Source organism: Microtus pennsylvanicus, chromosome 2 (genome assembly GCF_037038515.1).
Source record: "Microtus pennsylvanicus isolate mMicPen1 chromosome 2, mMicPen1.hap1, whole genome shotgun sequence".
NCBI classification, from domain to species: domain Eukaryota; kingdom Metazoa; phylum Chordata; class Mammalia; order Rodentia; family Cricetidae; genus Microtus; species Microtus pennsylvanicus.
The window spans coordinates 32,646,746-32,666,222 of NC_134580.1; the positions used below are offsets into that span (position 1 = coordinate 32,646,746).

Here is a 19,477-nt window from a genome sequence, read left to right on the forward strand (position 1 = left end):
TATCTGTCTGAGAAAGGCTGAAGGTCCAGCACCTTTTTCCAAGGTCAGCAAAGGGTAGAGATTTCAAAGTTAGTTATCACAGGGTTCTCAGCCAGGCAGCCAAGGTCCCTTCCTCCCACTCTGCAGAGAAAAGAGGAGGTGGTTGAAGAAAGGATATGAGATTGGTTCTCTGCTCCTCCCTTTCTCTCCCTGTTTTCTCCCCCACAGCAGTCTTCTCCCCCACGGAGACTGGGATAGGACAAGGGGGGCGGAGTTGGGGATTGAGGGTTTGGAAGCCCTACAGTGCCCTGTATCTGTAGAAAGCCTTGGCTGGGTTAGCTGTGCTGGCTTATTCTGTCTGGCTGCCATCCTTTAGCAGGATGCTGGGGACACTGGGGCTTTGGACTCTGCTTCCTGCAGTTGCACAAGGTAAGTGTCTACTGATAGGGCAGGGTCTTCCCACCACCTGAGAAGGGGGAAGGTGTAGTGGAAGCAGAGCTACCCATTTGGAAGAAGAGATGAGTGGGCTGTATGAGTGAAGACGAGGGCAGAGCCACCTGTTCCCATGGTGGGGATCAGGCCTCTGCCATACTGGTCCTGGGGTCCTCTTTTGTTTATCCCTTTGGCTGCTGTTTGTCCCTGACTTTACTCCCTTCTTGACTCCCCTTTCTTCACCTTGGACTTCAGTGTCCCCAAGCAGGAGGACCTGTGTGTTCTTTGAGGCTCCTGGAGTAAGGGGAAGCACAAAGACACTGGGGGAAGTGCTAGATGCAAGACCAGGGACCCCCAAGAGTATCCGCTGCCTCTACAGTCATTGCTGCTTTGGCATCTGGAATCTGACTCATGGCCAGGCACACGTGGAGATGCAAGGTGAATGGCAAAAATATACGGTCGGTGAGAGCTAGGTAGGGGAGACGCACGTCCGGGTTGAGGGAGCAGTGGACTGTGTAGAAGGAAAAAGCATGTCAGATGGAAGGGGTGCCTTTGATGGAGAAGGGATTTGTTCTCTGCCCCCAAGTCTCATTGTATTCTCACTCCCTTTTCTCCTTCCCCTAATCCCATCCCGTTAGGATGTCGAGACAGTGATGAGCCAGGCTGTGAGTCCCTGCACTGTGACCCAATCCCCCGAGCCCACCCCCGCTTGGGCTCTACTCTCTTCACATGCTCCTGTGGAACTGACTTCTGTAATGCCAATTACAGCCATCTGCCTCCTTCAGGGGACCCAGGGGCTCCTGGCCCCCAGGATCCCCAGTCTACCTCAGGTAGCTGCCTTTCCCAGGGTACTAGAGCCCAGAGGGGGCAGGAGCATAAGTCAAGACAAGAAGAGAACCAGGGCAGCTCTCAGCCCACCCCCACCCAAAGATTCCCTCCTCCTGGCCTTGGGAAGTTGGTTGCCCTGGTGACTGGGAGATAAGGGGACTTGTGACCCGCGTGGGGGTGGTTTGGAAAGCAGAAGAGAGAGGTTCAGTGCTGTGTCCTCTTCCCTTGCTGTCCAGGTGGGCCCGTCTGGATGGCACTGCTGCTGCTGGGGATGTTCCTCGCGCTGCTGATGTGTAGCGTCATCCTGGGTACTAATCTCTCCCACCCCTCGCGGCTCTGCTGAACCCCCGGTTCTGGATCTCTGTAGCCCCACATTTCCTTGTATGAAGCTCTCTTCCCACATAGCCCACTTGGCTGCCCCCATCCTGTGCATCCTACCCTAAGGCTCTTTTCTGCTTCAGCCCTGCTACAACGAAAGACCTGCGGAGAGCACGGTGGGTCAGACCCCGAGCCCGGCGCAGGCAGAGACTCTGGGGACTGTGAGGAACTGCCCGAGCTGGCTGAGTTGTGCTTCTCCCAGGTGCTTCTGGGCAGGAGTGGGGCCCCTGGTACTCCTGGAGGTTCTGCTGGGGGTGGGGGAAGGTAACTTGGCTCTGATGTTATCTCAGAGGTCCACACTCAGTGCAGTGCTTCCACCAGGTGATCCAAGAAGGAGGGCACGCAGTCGTCTGGGCCGGGAGGCTTCAGGGTGAGATGGTAGCCATCAAGGCCTTTCCCCCAAGGGCTGTGGCCCAGTTCCGAGCTGAGCGAGCTGTGTACCAGCTGCCGGGCCTACAACACGACCACATCGTGCGCTTTATCACGGCTGGCCAGGGGGGCCCTGGCCCTCTGCCATCTGTGCCTTTGCTGGTTCTGGAACTGTATCCTAAGGTGAGCACCCTGAAATGTCCGCCATGTGCACCGTGCCTGTGTGTGCTCATGGAAGTGACCTGCTACGTAGTTCCTCACCCATGCCTGCTCGCCAGCTTCACACTCTCCTTAGAACAACTGTTTTCAGTTGGGCGGTGGTGGCGCACGCCTTTAGTCCCAGCACTCGGGAGGCAGAGGAAGGCGGATCTCTGTGATCTCTGTGAGGTCTACAGAGCTAGTTCCAGGACAGGCTCCAAAGCCACAAAGAAACCCTGTCTCGAAAATCCAAAAAAAAAAAAAAAAAAGAAAAACAAAAAAGAACAACTGTTTTCCTTGTTTGGCTTTTTGAGACAGTTTCTCTGTGTCTCTGGCTGTCCTGCAACTTGTTCTGTACAGCAGGCTAGCCTCACATTTATAGAGATCTGCTTGCTCCCCTACCTCCTGGGATTAAAGGTGTGCACCACCACCGTCCAGTGAGCACTGAGTCGTTGTTAAATACATATCCAGGCATAGCTGTCTAATGCCGTCATCTGTTCCTTTAACCAGTGTTATAAACAATAAGGCAAACGCTGCTAGATGCTCAAAAAGCACACCTGGCCCCTAATTGTACAGACTTTATAGACTAAGGAACAGGTCGTAGGAATGGGTAAACACAGAAAGAAGTGTCGAGTGTGTTAGAAGCAAACAGAAAGGGCATTGGATACCACAAAGAAATAATAATAAGCCAGGTGGTGGTGGCACACGCTTTTAATCTCAGCACTTGGGAGGCAGAGGCACTTCGAGGCCATCCTGGTTTACAGAGCAAGATCCAGGACAGCCAGGGCTACACAAAGAAACCCTGTCTCTGGGCTGGAGAGATGGCTCAGAGGTTAAGAGCACTGCCTGCTCTTCCCAAGGTCCTGAGCTCAATTCCCAGCAACCACATGGTGGCTCACAACCATCTGTAATGAGGTTTGGTGTCCTCTTCTGGCCTGCAGGCATACACACAGACAGAATATTGTATACATAATAAATAAAAAGAAAAAAAGAAAAAAAAAGAAACCCTGTCTTAAGAAAACAAAAAGAGGACTGGAAAGAAGAGCACTGGCTGCTCTTCAAGAGGTTCTGAGTTCCATTCCCAGCATTCCATAGTGAGATCTGGTGTCCTCTTCTGGTAGGCAGAATGCTGCATACATTATAAATAAATATTTAAAAGAAAGAAAGAATAATAAGATTTGACATGAGGGGAGGGGATGGCTCAGCTGTAAAGATTCTTGTTGTGCAAGCCTTGGGGACCTTGTCCTCTGCCCTCCACACATGCAAAGACTACCCCTTCCTATAACAACAATAACAATACAACATTATAGTTGTTTTACCCATGTGTGTGCCTGGTGCCTGTGAAAGCTGGGAGAGAGAGCAGTGCTGGAGTTTCAGATGAGCTGCTGTGTGGGTGCTGGAGACTCAACTCCAATCCTCTGGAAGGGCAGGCAGTGTAACTGCTGAGCCGTTGCTCCAGTCCCTTAGACTTTTTTTAATGAAAAGAAAGGATGAGCCAGGCAGTGTCGTCTGCCTGCAGTCATGATGGCTTTACAGCCATGGCATCCGGTTTATTGTTATATTGTGGCACTTACTGTCTTCTCCCCTTACATCATGATCACCTCTTCCTGAGTCACAGTGCTGCCTGGGCAAAGTTGCCGGCACACCCAAAGGTGCTCACCATGTAACGAGTGGCTTGGTCCCAGTTGTTCCTCCATTAGCTCTACCCACCCATGTCTATGCAGGCCTAATCCTCTAGGCCAGGACGGCCTGGACTACCTTTGTCCTGAATCCTCTGAGTCAGCATGTGATAGTGACTCTTGAGTCACACTGCTTGGATGCAAACTCCACTCCTGTTCATCGCTTGACCTCTGATCAGGTGTGGTAGCTCTTGCCTACACTGCTGGCACGCAGGAGGATCATGGCTAGCTTGATGGCAGCCATACCCTAATGACTCCCATGTCAGCCCAGGTTACAGACATACATAGTGAGGCCCTCCCTAAAACACTGGGGGTGGGGCACGGAAGGAAAGAAGGTAAAAGGTCCAGCAAGATGGTTCAGTAGGTAAAGGTGCTTCCATGGAACCTGCAGACCTGGTTCAGTCCCTGGAACCCATGTGGTGAAGGGAGAGGACCAACTAGAGCATGCTGTCTTCTGCCCCCACATGTACCGTGTGTGGGTACCCACACACGAGAGGGGAAATCAGGGTGATCAGAACCCCGTCACACTGCAGTCCACATGAGGACTACAGGAAACCCTGTTTGGAGGGCTCGCATCACAGTAAACACTCAGTACCACTACTTCCTTCCCCACACCTCCCCCTCCCCCACTTCCTGCTGAGGCTGAGTGCTGAGATTACAAGCATATGCTACCATATCTAGCTAAAATTATTATTATTATTATTATTATTTATTTTCAAGACAGGGTTTCTCTGTGGTTTTGGAGCCTGTCCTGGAACTAGCTCTTGTAGACCAGGCTGGTCTCGAACTCACAGAGATCTGCCTGCCTCTGCCTCCCAAGTGCTGGGATTAAAGGCGTGCGCCACCACCGCCCGGCAAAAATTATTATTTTTTATTTGTATGTGTATGCGTGAGTGAGTGCATGCTTGTGTGTGTGTGCGTGTGTGTATGTGTGTGTGTGTGCGTGTGTGTATGTGCGTGCACTTTCAGGCAAGGTCTACTGTAACCCACCCTGGCCCTGGCCTGCCTGTTCCTGAGCCGCCTCCTTCCGTTTCCCCAGTGCTGGGATGGCAGGCATGCAGTAAACAGCCAACTATAATTACTATTTTTTTCCTGTCACTTTGACTGATGCATTTTCTTAGGCCTTGATTGTCTGTGGTGTCTTGACCTGGTTCTGCCAGGGCGTCTCTGTCTGCTGGGGAGGTGTAGGCTGGTGTGTGTGCGGGGTCTGACCCTAGGATGATCTTCCCTATCCACGTGCCGGGCTCTTCCCTCTGCTTTTCTCCAGGGTTCCCTGTGCCACTACTTGACTCAGTACACCAGTGACTGGGGAAGTTCCTTGAGGATGGCTCTGTCCCTGGCTGAGGGCCTGGCATTTCTCCATGAGGAGCGCTGGCAGGATGGTAAGTGAGCCGGCAGCAGGGAGGCAGGAGCCACATCACTGTGTCCAGTTCTGTCTTCTCAGGAAAACCAGATGACCTGTGTTTCTTAAACCTTGGATTTCTCCACAGGTCAATATAAACCAGGTATTGCCCACCGAGACTTGAGCAGCCAGAATGTGCTCGTTCGGGAAGATAGGTCATGTGCCATTGGCGACTTGGGCCTTGCTTTGGTGCTCCCTGGCCTTGCCCGGCCCCCTGCCTCAGCCCCTACTCAACCCGGAGGCCCAGCTGTCATTTTGGAGGTGAGTGTTTTTTAATAAGTGTGAGGCTTGGGATGATGGTGGTGCTGATGAGCATATAATCATTGCTGTGGCAACGCTGTAGTTTTGCTTAGCGGTCAGGCCGTGGACCAGCGCTGCAGGGCAGGTTTCCGTGGAGGTGATTCTGGCCCTTACATCTGGACCAGCGCTGCAGTGCAGGTTTCTGTGGAGGTGATTCTGGTCCTTACATCTTCTCCAGGCTGGCACCCAGAGGTACATGGCTCCAGAGCTCTTGGACAGGACTCTCGACCTACAGGACTGGGGCACAGCCCTTCAGAGAGCAGATATTTACTCCCTGGCTCTGCTCTTGTGGGAGATCCTGAGCCGCTGTTCTGATCTGAGGCCTGGTAAAGTCTGCACCCCCGGTGTCCCTCCTACCTCCTAGCCCGACTGTATAAGGCTATGGCCTCCCCTAGTTTTTCTACCTGGGAGCCCCTAACCATGGTGGGTGAACATAATGCCTATGCTTTCCCAGACCGCAGACCACCACCTTTTCAACTGGCCTATGAGGCAGAACTGGGCAGCAATCCCAGTGCCTGTGAGCTCTGGGCCTTGGCAGTAGAGGAGAGGCGGCGCCCCCGCATCCCGTCTACCTGGAGCTGCCCCACCACAGTAAGAAGCACAGGCTCCGCAGATGGGACTCGGAGGGGGCTGGCTATGCATTTCAGGGGCTTCTCTGCTGTATTTGCCCTCGGTTTGCCTTGTCTTCTCTACGTCTCACACAACTGGTTCCACCCACCTGGGCCATACACCCTCCCGTGGAGCCTTTTATATTGCCACCCCCTGACTCCGTTCGTTAGCTCTCCTTCAGTGTCCTCCTCTAGGAAGTCCTCTCCGGCCTTTCTCCCTCTCGGAGCTCTGCCCCTGTGACAGTGTCTCTTTCAGTACTGTGGGCCCCCAAATTCAATCCAGTGCCCTGTCGTTTTGTACTATACAGCTGTATTTCTGCTGTGGACCAATTAAAGCTAGTTCTGGGTAGAACAGGGTTCTAGGCACGATGGGTCTCGTTCTAGGTGTGACCAGGTTCTAGGTGTGGCCGGGTTCTAGGTGTGGCCGGGTTCTCCGCTTGACCGGGCTCTAAGTGTGGCCGGGTTCTAGGTGTGACAAGATTAGAAGAGTTGCCTGACAGGGAAGGTGCAGAGTCCTTCCCAGATATTTCCTGAAAGATACTCTTTTGCACACTGTCCTGCATGAAATCTCTACCATACAAATGTCTGTTGGGTTAGCTCATGGAAGGCAAGCTTTGTCTGCAGGACACACTGGTTAGAGGAAGGAGAGTAATTTTCCATCAGCATCTAAGTTGTCAGCCTGAATTATCCTCAGAGGAAAAAGTCGACCCTTTGATTGATATTCAGGGAATCTGTCACAGGGGACAAACCTCATGGGCCTGGACTTTAGGGGATGGGACTGAGGGTGCTCCACAAGCAGAGTGTGGGGTCAGGGTCAGTGGGATCAGCAGAGTGTGGGGACAGGGTCGGTGGGGTCAGTGGAGTGTGGGGTCAGGGTCGGTGGGGTCAGCAGGGCTCTGCGGAGTGTGGAGTCAGGGTCGGTGGGGTCAGCGGAGTGTGGGGTCAGGATTGGTGGGGTCAGCAGGGCTCTGCGGACTGTGGGGTCAGGATTGGTGGGGTCAGCAGGGCTCTGCGGATTGTGGGGTCAGGGTCAGTGGGATCAGCAGGGCTCTGCGGACTGTGGGGTCAGGGTCAGTGGGGTCAGCAGGGCTCTGCGGACTGTGGGGTCATGGTTGGTGGGGTGGGGTTGAGCCGTGGGAGAAGTGAGCACTGCAATGTCCACTCTGGGCCAGGCCTGATCTAGTCTCTTCCTCCAGGACCCCGAGGGGCTGAGGGAGCTCCTAGAAGACTGCTGGGACGCAGACCCGGAAGCACGGCTGACGGCCGAGTGTGTGCAGCAGCGCCTGGCAGCCCTGGCTTACCCGCAGGTGGCTTCTTCCTTCAGCACCGGCCTCTGCCCCTCTCCCCTGCAGGCCTCAGCAGGCTTCCTGCCACCTCAGTGTTCAGCAAGGCCCTGGCTCCAGGAGTCCTCAGACTGTCAGTACTAGTGTTCGTGTGTAAGTGAGCAGTTTGTATGAACGCTTAATACAGCTAACATACGTGCGGCAACCACACACCTGTTGCTGTCATTCTCTGTGGGTTTTTAGCCCATGGGGTACATGTGCTCAGGAAAGAGTAAAGATTTTCCACTGTTGGCCTTGGGCTTGCATCCATCTCAGGCAGAAGATCCATGGCTTCTCTGATTCTGCCCTTCTTCCTCCCAGCGTTCAGTTCTGTTTTCTCCACCTACCTAAGTTCCATCCTATCAACTAGGCCAATTCTTTATCCATTAACCAATGAAAGCAACACACAAACAGAAGGACCTCCTACACCACAGGCTAGTCTCAAACTTGCAACTATGCCCTTAACCTCAGTGTTTTAAGGATTGGGATTACAGGTCTGAGGCTCTAGCATGTATGTATGTATGTATGTATGTATGTATGTATGTATTAGACAAAGTCTCACTATGGAACTCTGGCTGGCCTGGAGCTCACTTTGTAGATTTACAGAGATCCCTGCCTTTCTCAAGTGCAGGATTAAAGTTGTATGCCACCATGCCAGGCAGCAACACTTATTTTTAAAGATTTTATTTGTATTAATTATGTGTATGTGTGTGTCTGTGGTGTGTACACATGGGCACAGGGCCTGGAGAGGGCAAAGAAATTGGGTATTCCTAGAGCAGGAGTCATGAGTCACATGACATGGGTGCTGAGGAGTGAACTGGAGTAAATGCATTTTAACCTCTAAGCCAGCTCTCTGAGACCACCAGGATTAATTTTTAAATGGTGGCATCACCTGCTGGGTACTGGGGGAAGAGGAGTTATTCCAATGAAGTCATTGCCCTGAGGGTGCTCTCATGGTCGGGGGCACCGTGAAGCACAGGACGCTGGCACTGAAGCCTAGGCAGGAGTTTCCCAGGAGCGTCGGGAGCACTGAGACATTTCAGGGCTGTAAGGAGGAGTCTGCAGGTGAGTTACAGCAAACGTGTAGGGGTGGAGATGGAGATTTAGCGCACTGTCAAGTGTCAACAGAGCATATGCAAAGCCCTGGGTGCTATCCCTAGTGTGCTCACACTCCCAGCACGGGGAAAGTGGAGGCGGGTGCTCACTGGGAGTCATAAGCAGGAGGATCAAAGGTTCAAAGTCAGAGACTGGAGAGAGATGGCTCAATTACCAGGATTTAGTTCCCAGCACTTCTTCTATTAGGAGGTTTAATTCCAGTTCCAGGGTACCTAATGCCTTCGTCTGGCCTCACACACATTTGTGAAGCATTCCATATAATTTCAAAAGCGCTTCTTTTGAAATGTACTTGTTTTCCTCCGGATTCATTGCATTAAGAGTAAAATTTCCATCAGGTGATGGTGTCGCACGCCTTTAATTCCAGCACTCAGAATGTAGATGCAGGAGGATCTCTGTGAGTTTGAGGCCGGCCTGGTCTACAGAGTGAGTTCCAGGACAGCCAGGGCTACAAAGAGAGACCCTGTCTCCAAAAATAAAAAATAAAATAAAAGAGTAAAATGTCCTTTTACCCTAAAGTATTATTACTCAAGGCTCTCTAGCATAGTAGAACTTATAGGATATCTATCTATCTATCTATCTATCTATCTATCTATCTATCTATCTATCTATCTATCTATCTATCTATCTATGTATCTATCTATATATATATATATAGAGAGAGAATATTGCTGCAGTCCATCGATGGCTGGCTGTGAACAGAAAGTCCGAGAATGTAGCAGTTGCTCAGTCTACGGGGTGGGACGTCTCCGCTGGAATCTGGGAGAATGGGGTTCTCAAGCCAGTGAAGGAATGTACTTGCATTGCAAGCAAGGCGAGGGCAAACTGGCAAAGAGCGAGAGCTTTCGTTTCCTCCACCCTCACTGTTTCCATCAGGTGTGGCTGGCACAGATTCAAGGTGAGACTTCTAACCTCGAGATTTGGATTAGACCTGGATCTACCTACTTCAAATCAAGCAAAAAATCCCTCATAGATGTATCAATTTTTGGGTTTTAGTTAATTCCAGATGTAGTCGTTTTATACACAGAATCTCACATAGCCCAGGGTGGTCTCAAACTTCCCATGTAACTCCTGAGCCTTCAGCCTTCTCCACCAAAGTGCTGGGATTACAGGTTTGGGCCACCATACCTACTTTTTTTCTTTTTCTCTATTTTCTTCTCCTTCTTTTTGATGATAATTTGATAAATCCCTTTATTTTATGCTTATTCCTTTCCTAAGCAAAACACTACTTTGTTTGTTTATTATTTTTTATTAAGAAACAAAGTCTGTCATAGCCTGGATTGCTGTGTAGTTCAGTAGTCCAGGTCAACCTCAATTTGAGATCCTCGTGCCTTATCCTCTCAACTTCTAGAGCACAGAGTTGTGCATGTCAGAGGACAGTTTCCAGGAGTCTGTTCTCTCCTGTCCTGTGGGCTCTGGGTGTGGAACTGAGATTGTCTGACTTGGCAGTATGCGCCTTTACCTGTAGGTCATCTTGCCAGTCCCTTTCAGAATAACCTTTAAAATCTGGTTATACCAAGCTGGATGGTGGTGGCGCACACCTTTAATTCAGCACTTGGGAGGCAGAGACAGGCAGATCTCTGTGAGTTCGAGGCCAGCTTGGTCTACAGCTCAAGTTCTAGGACAGACTCCAAAGCTACAGAGAAACCCTGTCCCCAAAACCCAGCCCCCCTTCCGCAAACAATATCTTGTCGTACTATGCGACTGCTCAGCCTGCTTGTGTTTTCTGTGACAGTTCTCTTGCCTCCCGTACATAAGAGGAAACTAGAGACTGGAAAAGGTCAGAATGTGTATAAAGTCGCATCGTTTTAAAATAATGATGAAAGGGTTCCAGCCATTGAAAGTGTTTATGTGGCTGGAAAGAGGGCTCAGTAGTTAAGAGCAACAGCTGCCCTTCCAGAAGACCTAGGTTTAATTCCCAGCACCCACATGGCAGCTTACAACTTCTGTCCCAGGAGAATCTGACGCCCCTTTTTGACTTCTGAAGGCACTGCCTGCACATGGTGCACAGACACTCGTGCAGGCAAAACACCCACACACTGCTGGACTCGTTGGTGCACGCCTTTAATCCCAGCACTCGGGAGGCAGAGGCAGGTGGATCTCTGTGAGTTCAAGGCCAGCCTGGTCTACAGAATGAATTCTAGGACAGCTAGGGCTGTTACACAGAAAAACCCTGCATCAAAAAACCAAAATAATAATAATCAGGGGGATGAAGAGATGGCTGAGAGTTTAATAGTACCAGCTGCTCTTCCTGAGATCCTGAGTTCAATTCCCAGCAACCACATGGTGGCTCGCAGCCATTTATAATGAGATCTGGTGCCCTCTTCTGGTCTGCAGGCATACATGCAGGACGAACACTGTGTACATAATAAATAAACAATTCTTTAAAAGAAAGAGAAAAGAAAAACCAAAACATGGTCTACAGAGCAAGTTCCAAACAACCGCACAGAGGACAGAGCAATGAAATGACAAGCAGGGGAGTTTTGTGAGAGGCTGGGAAATCTTCAAGAGTGTGTCTTTGCTTTTCCCAGGACGGCAGTGTTGAGACTTGCGACTGAGCCCCCGGCAGCACCCTGCACCTCTTCCCCTCCTCGCCCCTCCCCTGCTCTCCCCTGCCCTTGAGTGTCTTTGTGTAGGTCTAAGCTATCTTAGAACTTGATTTGTAGACCAAGCTCTCGAACTCACAGAGATCCGCCTGCTTCTGCCTCTGGAGCTCTGGGAGTAAAGGTGCGCGCCACCACCGCTCTGAGGTGGCCTCAAACTCCACCAGAAGCTGCTACCTCTGGCCCTGAATTACGATTCTCCTCCACTTTCCAAGGTTACAGGCAAGCGCTACTAAGCTAGCTTTGCACCTTTTTTCTTCTTTTTAAACAACACCTAATCTACTCACTGGTCTATAACCGCAACCAATGACTGGAGAGATGACTCAACAGTTAAGAGCACTTGCTTCTCGTGCCTAACTCCTGAGTGCAGTTGGGTTCCCAGTATCCACACACAGCTCACAACAGCAATTCCAGTTCCAGGGGATCTGATGACCTCTTCTGACCTCCGCCGTCATCAAGCAGACACTTGGTACACGTACATATATTCAGGCAAAACACTCATACGTATGAAAAATAAATTTAAATTTTTAAAAAATAAATCAGTAACCCAAAGACAGTTTGGTGGCTCAGGGTCTTTGCTCGCGTCTCCGCCCTAAGGAGCCTTTCTGCTGAACTTCTCAGCGTCTGCAATCCCTCACGCACGCAAGCCAAAAGGCTCCGCCTCGCGGCTAGAGCTACCGGTTCCTCCTAGTTTAGCTGGACCACAGCGATTGACAAGTCAGTTCTCCAATCATCATGCCGAGTGACCCTATAACCAGGTCACAGGGGCGGTGCAGAAGCATAGAATGAATAGGGGTGACCAGGAAGTCTGAACTCAGACTGGAAAGGCAGTAAGTCCGGCGGTCTTCCGTCTTCTGTCTTCGGTAGGTGACAGGGCATCTGGCCTCCCTAATTCCCTTCTTTCCTCTTAACTGGAGCTAAGGGTCTGTTTGTGTCTGGGAACTAGGAACTCCGTTTGCCTTTTCTTGGTGTGTGTGTCCTTATCTAAGATTGAGGATCTGGAGCTTCCTTCCCCTTGTTGCTCCAGGGCGGGGTCCTTTTCTAAGCTCCCTGCCAAGGGTTCTCAGAGTGTCCTGGGGCTTCTGGAGCTTAAGAGGGTGGTTAAAGACCCTTTCCAGAAAGAGGGAAATGAGTGCCGGAGACAGTTAGGCGTCTCGAGGTGTGGCTTAAGGTAGTGAAAGCGGGAGAGACACTGGGAATAGAATTTCTAAGGTTTTGACCCTGGGCTAGAGAAGGCTACTGGGGCGCTGGAAAGAGGAAGGATTTTCTTTCTTTCTTTCTTTCTTTCTTTCTTTCTTTCTTTCTTTCTTTCTTTCTTTCTATTTATCTATCTATCTATCCAATTTGATTTTTCAAGGCTGAGTTTCTCTGGGTAGCCCTGATTGTCCTGGATTGTCCTTTTTTTTTTTCCTTCCTTTTTTCCTCCTTTTTTCTTTCAAGACAGGGTTTCCCAGTAGCTATGGAGCCAGTCCTGGAACTCGCTCTGTAGACCAGGCTGGCCTCGAACTCACAGACATCCACCTGACCCTGCTAAGTGCTGGAACTAAAGGCGTGTGCACCTCCGCCATAGTGGTTCTGTTAGTCAGAGCCTCTGTAAGGTGGAGGCTGGAGGGTGGGGCTCAGACTCTAGAAAATCCTTTTCCCCTTCGGGACTTTCAGTTTTTGCCTCTTTTCCCTTCCCAGGCTGGAGCTAACATCTGGACATGTGGAACCCTAATGCTGGTAAGTATCTGGGGGCTGTCTTACCCAGCCCATTTTGCAATGGAACAGGCAGGCTCTGTATCTACAACTTCCCCCTTCCCTAAGCAAAATCGAAGTCTTGGACCACTGCTGCCAAGTTTTCCTTCTCCTAAGTGTTAAGAAAAGCAGTAAAATTTGATTTTTGTTGACAGAGGTTCTGGATAGTTCTAATCTTTATTTTCTGGTTCTTTTTCCAGGGCCTAATTCATATCCACCCCAAGTGGTGTGCCCAGGAGGTCCCAATCCTGCCTGTCCACCACATGTCAATCCTGCCTTTCCTCCTGGCCCCTGTCCTCCTGGAGTTCCCCAGGGAAACCCAGCTTTCCCTCCGTGCCAACCTTCTTGCCCTACTGTACCACAGCCAGGATATCCAGGACACCCACCCCCGGGCCCCTGCCCTCCCTCGTACCCTCCACCTGGTCCTGGCATGTGCCCTGTGAACCCTCTGGCTCCTGGCATGGTCGGCCCAGGAATAGTGATAGATAAGAAGATGAAGAAGAAAATGAAGAAAGCTCATAAAAAGATGCATAAGAAACACAAGCACGGAAAGGTCGGTGTCCTCTGGGTCTGGCTGGGGACGGTGAGCGGGGCTGCGGGGGCAGGGGGGGGCTTGTGACCTGTGGGCATGGAAGATGACTTTTCCTTTATGTAAAGGAATCCTCCTGAGAGGAATTTAGTAATATCGAGGCATCAGGTCTCTCTTACTTCTGAAAAGTGAAGCAGTGTAAGACCCCCCCCTCCATCCCTTTGGGGTCGGACACACCCACTGAGGCTGTGTCATTGTCACTTGACTCTGTCTTTGACAAAGCGAAACCACAGATATTAATTATCAGAAGGGTAAACACGGCCTTACTTCCATGGTTTCCTTTATCTCCTTCCGCATTCCAGGGTGTTAAGTATTCCTTCTGTGGCCCAGCCTCCAACTTTTAAAACCTAGGGTAAAAGAGGATTTTAATCTTCCTTTCACAGGGATACTAATTATTACTTAGGGAGTTTCCTTGAGGAATTGGGAAGGAGAGGGCAGACCTCGGTCTCCAAGCTTCAGTTAGATTTTATGCACAATGCTTGCTTTGTGGATTGGGGCTTTAGTTCCTGATCCTAGGTCTTTGGTAGAGATGTGGGGAGTGAAGGAGAGACCCTGGAAATGCTCTAGAATGTTCTAGGGTAGGTGGAAGTTTGTCTGTACGGGCCCTTCAGCTCTCTGTCTCTCCCACCTTCCTGCCTGGTCGGGCCTAGAGGTACAGCATAACCCCACAGCTGCCGTTTCTACCCTCTCTTAGGTGTGTAGATTCTAGTTTGTGATTGCCCATCCTTGCAGATAATCTATAGGGGTTATAAGGTAGCGGCTCTTTTCTAGAGCTGTGCTACGCTGATTTAGTCAGTATTCCTGCCCTCACCTAGGTGTGGAGAAACCCAATTAGTAGGCAACGTTTAGTTCTGTGCGGCAGATGAGGACAATTTGATCTATTCCTGTGTTGGTTATGGGACAGGATGGGATGAGACTCCTGCCTCCTGGATACTTGGGCGAAAGGGTGGGGCATCACAGACTGGCCCTGGAGTGACCGGCCCTGGATCTGACACCGTGTCCTCTCCCCTTGCAGCACTCCTCCTCTTCCTCCTCCTCCTCTTCCAGCAGCGACTCTGACTGAATGCAGGGCTGGACCCTCCTCCCCTCGAGTCTCAGCAGCTCTGTTCTCCCATCGAGCTTCAGCTGTCATCTTGTGCTCCCTGCCCCACACCTGCCTGTGGCTTCCCCTGCTGTCGGTCCTGGCTGTCTAGGGAGAAGGGGAAGAAGACGACTATGGGCTGGCGAAGCTGCCTTTGCCCTCTTGCCATCATTCTACTTGGCGAGGTCAGCGGGGGAACCTGTCTTTCCAGGATGGTGAAGACAGTTTTAAATCTGCACCACGTGATCCTTTTTACTTTCTTTTATGCTTGTGACTGGGGTCTGTGAAAATTTATGATGGGAACCTGTATTTTTGTGATGTTGGCACACGAGGGGATGGAACGGCAGGCCTGCTGACTGCAGCGGGCACTGCAAAGCTGCTGGGGACCGGAGTCCCCTTCCCTGGAGAGCTCTTTTAGAACCTAGTCTGTTCCTTAGTTAAATGTTATCTCAGATGGTTCTCAGTCCAAATAAAAGCTACTCTCCTGGCTCTGCTCACCTGTGCCATCACCTTGACTGGGCTCAACACCCCAGGCTCCTTTGGTTACTCTTGGTCCTACCCTTTAAAGTGTGTCCCTTTTTTTTTCTTCCTCTGAGAGTCTCACACCACCCAGGCTCCACTATGTAGTCGTAGGTTACTTTTTGTACTGGTCCTCCTGTTTCACCTTCCGAGTGCTAGGGTCACTAGCTGAGCCACGCACCCTGTTTCTGGGCTTGCACTCAGTCTGTGCCTGCTGGGCAGGCGCTTCCACCAACCGAGTGAGGCCAGCGAGGCCAGCGCCTCAGTGAGGAGGACACTATGCTAATCTTTTCTTGTTTGTTTGTTTGTTTGTTTTTGAGACAGGGTTTCTCTGTGTAGCCCTCGCTGTTTGGGAACTCACTCTGTAGATCCGCCTGCCTCTGCCTCCTGAGTGCTGGGATTAAAGGCGACGGCCCAGACTATCATAGACGTCGTCAGTCTCTGGTTCTTTATAAACTTTAGGGAGCAATCTGTGGCTCTGCCTTTAATCTACTGAATAAGATACTTAAAAAGTTAGCCAGGTGGTGGTGGTTAGGAGGCAGAGACAGGCGGAGATCTCTGCGAGTTCAAGGCCAGCCTGGTCTACTCTACAGAGCAAGTTCCAGGAAGGCTCCAAAGCTACAGAGAAACCCTGTCTCAAAAAAAAAAAAAACTCAAAATTTATTTTAATGTGTTTGGTTTTCATGTTATGTGTGTGCATTATGTGCATGCAGTTCTTGTGGTGGCCAGAAGGGGGCATAGGATATCCTGATACTAGAGGAACAGAATTTACAGAAAAAGATATATATGATCTTATAGCAGTTATTAGAATTGGCTTATCAGTTTTGGTCCAGCTAGTCTATATCCAACAATTGCTGTCTACCAACAGAAGATCCCAAGAATCTAGAGTTGTTCAACCCAGGAAGCTGAATGGTCTTCAGTATACAACAGAATCCCAAAGAAGAAGGCTGTAATGCCTGCGAAGAATGGACTTGTCAGAGAGCAAGCAGTCAAAGAGAGAGCTTCCTTCTTCCATGTCCTGTATCTGTCCAGAAGGTGTGGCCCAGATTAAGAGTGGATCTTCATGCCTCAAAAGATCTGGATTAGGCCGGGCAGTGGTGGCGCACGCCTTTAATCCCAGCACTCGGGAGGCAGAGGCAGGCGGATCTTTGTGAGTTCGAGACCAGCCTGGTCTACAAGAGCTAGTTCCAGGACAGGCTCCAAAACCACAGAGAAACCCTGTCTCGAAAAACCAAAAAAAAGAAAAAAGAAAAAAAAAGATCTAGATTAAAAATGGTTCTTGCTGGGTAGTGGTGGGGCTGGTGGTAGTGGTGCACACCTTTTAGTCCAGCACTTGGGAGGCAGAGGCAGGTGGATCTCTGAGTTTGAGGCCATCCTGGAAAAGAAAAAGTACATCTTCCCATTGTAAATGATTAGGAGAAAAGGAATCCCTTATAGGTGCACCCAACTGCTTGGGTTTCATAGTCAACCCCAGATGCAGTGAAACTGACAGGTAGCAATAAGCATCATGTCCCAGCAGTGAGAGAGAGAAGGCAGTGCTCCTGTGTGCAACGTGAGAGAGAAGGCAGTGCTCCTGTGTGCAGCGTGAGAGAAGGCAGTGCTCCTGTGTGCAGAGCAAGAGAGAAGGCAGTGCTCCTGTGTGCAGAGCGAGAGAGAAGGCGGTGCTCCTGTGTGCAGCGTGAGAGAAGGCAGTGCTCCTGTGTGCAGAGCGAGAGAGAAGGCAGTGCTCCTGTGTGCAGAGCGAGAGAGAAGGCGGTGCTCCTGTGTGCAGAGCGAGAGAAGGCAGTGCTCCTGTGTGCAGAGCGAGAGAGAAGGCAGTGCTCCTGTGTGCAGAGCGAGAGAGAAGGGAGTGCTCCTGTGTGCAGAGCGAGAGAGAAGGGAGTGCTCCTGTGTGCAGTGCACGAGAGAGAAGGCAGTGCTCCTGTGTGCAGTGCATGAGAGAGAAGGCAGTGCTTCTGTGTGCAGAGCGAGAGAGAAGGCAGTGCTCCTGTGTGCAGAGCGAGAGAGAAGGCAGTGCTCCTGTGTGCAGAGCGAGAGAGAAGGCAGTGCTCCTGTGTGCAGAGCGAGAGAGAAGGGAGTGCTCCTGTGTGCAGAGCGAGAGAGAAGGCAGTGCTCCTGTGTGCAGAGCGAGAGAGAAGGGAGTGCTCCTGTGTGCAGAGCGAGAGAGAAGGCAGTGCTCCTGTGTGCAGAGCGAGAGAGAAGGCAGTGCTCCTGTGTGCAGTGCACGAGAGAGAAGGCAGTGCTCCTGTGTGCAGAGCGAGAGAGAAGGCAGTGCTCCTGTGTGCAGTGCACGAGAGAGAAGGGAGTGCTCCTGTGTGCAGAGCGAGAGAGAAGGCAGTGCTCCTGTGTGCAGTGCGCGAGAGAGAAGGCAGTGCTCCTGTGTGCAGTGCACGAGAGAGAAGGCAGTGCTCCTGTGTGCAGTGCACGAGAGAGAAGGGAGTGCTCCTGTGTGCAGTGCACGAGAGAGAAGGGAGTGCTCCTGTGTGCAGTGCACGAGAGAGAAGGCAGTGCTCCTGTGTGCAGAGCGAGAGAAGGCAGTGCTCCTGTGTGCAGTGCACGAGAGAGAAGGGAGTGCTTCTGTGTGCAGTGCACGAGAGAGAAGGCAGTGCTCCTGTGTGCAGAGCGAGAGAAGGCGGTGCTCCTGTGTGCAGAGCGAGAGAAGGCAGTGCTCCTGTGTGCAGTGCACGAGAGAGAAGGGAGTGCTTCTGTGTGCAGTGCACGAGAGAGAAGGCAGTGCTCCTGTGTGCAGAGCGAGAGAAGGCAGTGCTCCTGTGTGCAGAGCGAGAGAAGGCAGTGCTCCTGTGTGCAGTGCATGAGAGAGAAGGCAGTGCTCCTGTGTGCAGAGCGAGATAAGGCAGTGCTCCTGTGTGCAGAGCGAGAGAGAAGGCAGTGCTCCTGTGTGCAGAGCGAGAGAGAAGGCAGTGCTCCTGTGTGCAGTGCACGAGAGAGAAGGCAGTGCTCCTGTGTGCAGAGCGAGAGAAGGCGGTGCTCCTGTGTGCAGTGCACGAGAGAGAAGGTAGTGCTCCTGTGTGCAGTGCACGAGAGAGAAGGCAGTGCTCCTGTGTGCAGTGCACGAGAGAGAAGGCAGTGCTCCTGTGTGCAGAGCGAGAGAGAAGGCAGTGCTCCTGTGTGCAGTGCACGAGAGAGAAGGGAGTGCTCCTGTGTGCAGAGCGAGAGAAGGCAGTGCTCCTGTGTGCAGTGCACGAGAGAGAAGGCGGTGCTCCTGTGTGCAGAGCAAGAGAGAAGGCAGTGCTCCTGTGTGCAGCGTGAGAGAAGGCAGTGCTCCTGTGTGCAGCGTGAGAGAAGGCGGTGCTCCTGGGTGCAGAGCGAGAGAGAAGGCAGTGCTCCTGTGTGCAGCGTGAGAGAAGGCGGTGCTCCTGTGTGCAGAGCGAGAGAGAAGGCAGTGCTCCTGTGTAGTCGAGACCCACCGAGGCCACTTGTTTTGATTTTCCCAATGCTCTTATAGAGCTCTTGATGGCCTTGAACTCACTATGTAGGCCAGGCAGGTCTTGAACAGATCTCCCCGATGCTGTCTCCAGAGTGCTGGGATTACAGGCACGGGTCATCATGCCTGGCTGCAGGGTTGGTTTTTTTTGGGACAAGATATTCTTCTATAATCTAGCTGACCTTGAATTTATGCTCCTACTGTCTCAGCTTTTTAGATACAGGAACTAAATGTGAAAGACTACCGTAGCCAGTTCAACCATCTCTATTTTTATTTTATGTGTCCTTTGCTATCTGACATTGCCTGTTTACACTGCCTTGGAATTCCAAGTGCACGCAGTGCTATCTCAGTCTAAGTGTGTGTGGGCATGGTTCTAGTGCACCACGTTTGGAGGTTAGAGTAAGATCTCAGGTGTCTTCCTCTGTTGCTTTCTACCTTATTCCCTTGAAACAAACAGAGTCTCTCACTGAACCCTAGCTCACATTTTGGCGAGGTTGGCTGGCTTGTGAGTGCTCAGGAAAGTGAGGTCTTTGTGCATGTTAGCCTGTACATCTGAATACATTCCCAGCCCTGCTTTTTTGTTTGTTTGTTTTTGAAATGGGTCTGTTATGTAGCTCTGGCTGTCTTGGAACTCATGAGACAGACCAGGGTGGCCTCAATCTCACAGAGCCCCTGCCTTTACTCTAAGTGCTGGATCACAGGTGTGGGACACCACCTGCTGGCCTCAATCTCACAGAGCCCCTGCCTTTACTATGAAGTGCTGGATCACAGGTGTGGGACACCACCTGCTGGCCTCAATCTCACAGAGCCCCTGCCTTTACTCTGAAGTGCTGGATCACAGGTGTGGGACACCACCTGCTGGCTTCAATCTCACAGAGCCCCTGCCTTTACTCTG

At 51.3% G+C, this 19,477-nt stretch overlaps 2 protein-coding genes across 3 annotated transcripts; both read left to right on the forward strand.

Moving 5' to 3' along the window:
* The first annotated feature begins 245 nt into the window (after positions 1–245).
* Positions 246–7,731, forward strand: Amhr2 (anti-Mullerian hormone receptor type 2). The gene is given in 12 exon segments (XM_075963593.1): positions 246–408; positions 667–849; positions 1,050–1,241; positions 1,476–1,547; positions 1,701–1,819; positions 1,939–2,169; positions 5,131–5,245; positions 5,354–5,526; positions 5,744–5,891; positions 6,020–6,156; positions 7,370–7,512; positions 7,514–7,731. Coding segments are annotated over 12 exon segments (1,662 nt in total). The 5' UTR covers positions 246–359; the 3' UTR covers positions 7,614–7,731.
* A 4,202-nt stretch (positions 7,732–11,933) lies between these two features.
* On the forward strand, positions 11,934–15,115 carry Prr13 (proline rich 13). 2 transcript variants are annotated; one of them, XM_075960777.1, is made up of 4 exons: positions 11,934–12,074; positions 12,895–12,933; positions 13,149–13,501; positions 14,553–15,115. In XM_075960777.1, exons 2-4 carry the CDS (start codon positions 12,915–12,917, stop codon positions 14,598–14,600), a joined length of 420 nt encoding a protein of 139 aa, XP_075816892.1. In that variant the 5' UTR covers positions 11,934–12,074; positions 12,895–12,914; the 3' UTR covers positions 14,601–15,115. The 2 variants fall into 2 exon arrangements, with proteins under 2 accessions (XP_075816892.1, XP_075816893.1); XM_075960778.1 differs by lacking the exon at positions 11,934–12,074 and adding an exon at positions 12,330–12,385.
* Positions 15,116–19,477: the final 4,362 nt, after the last annotated feature.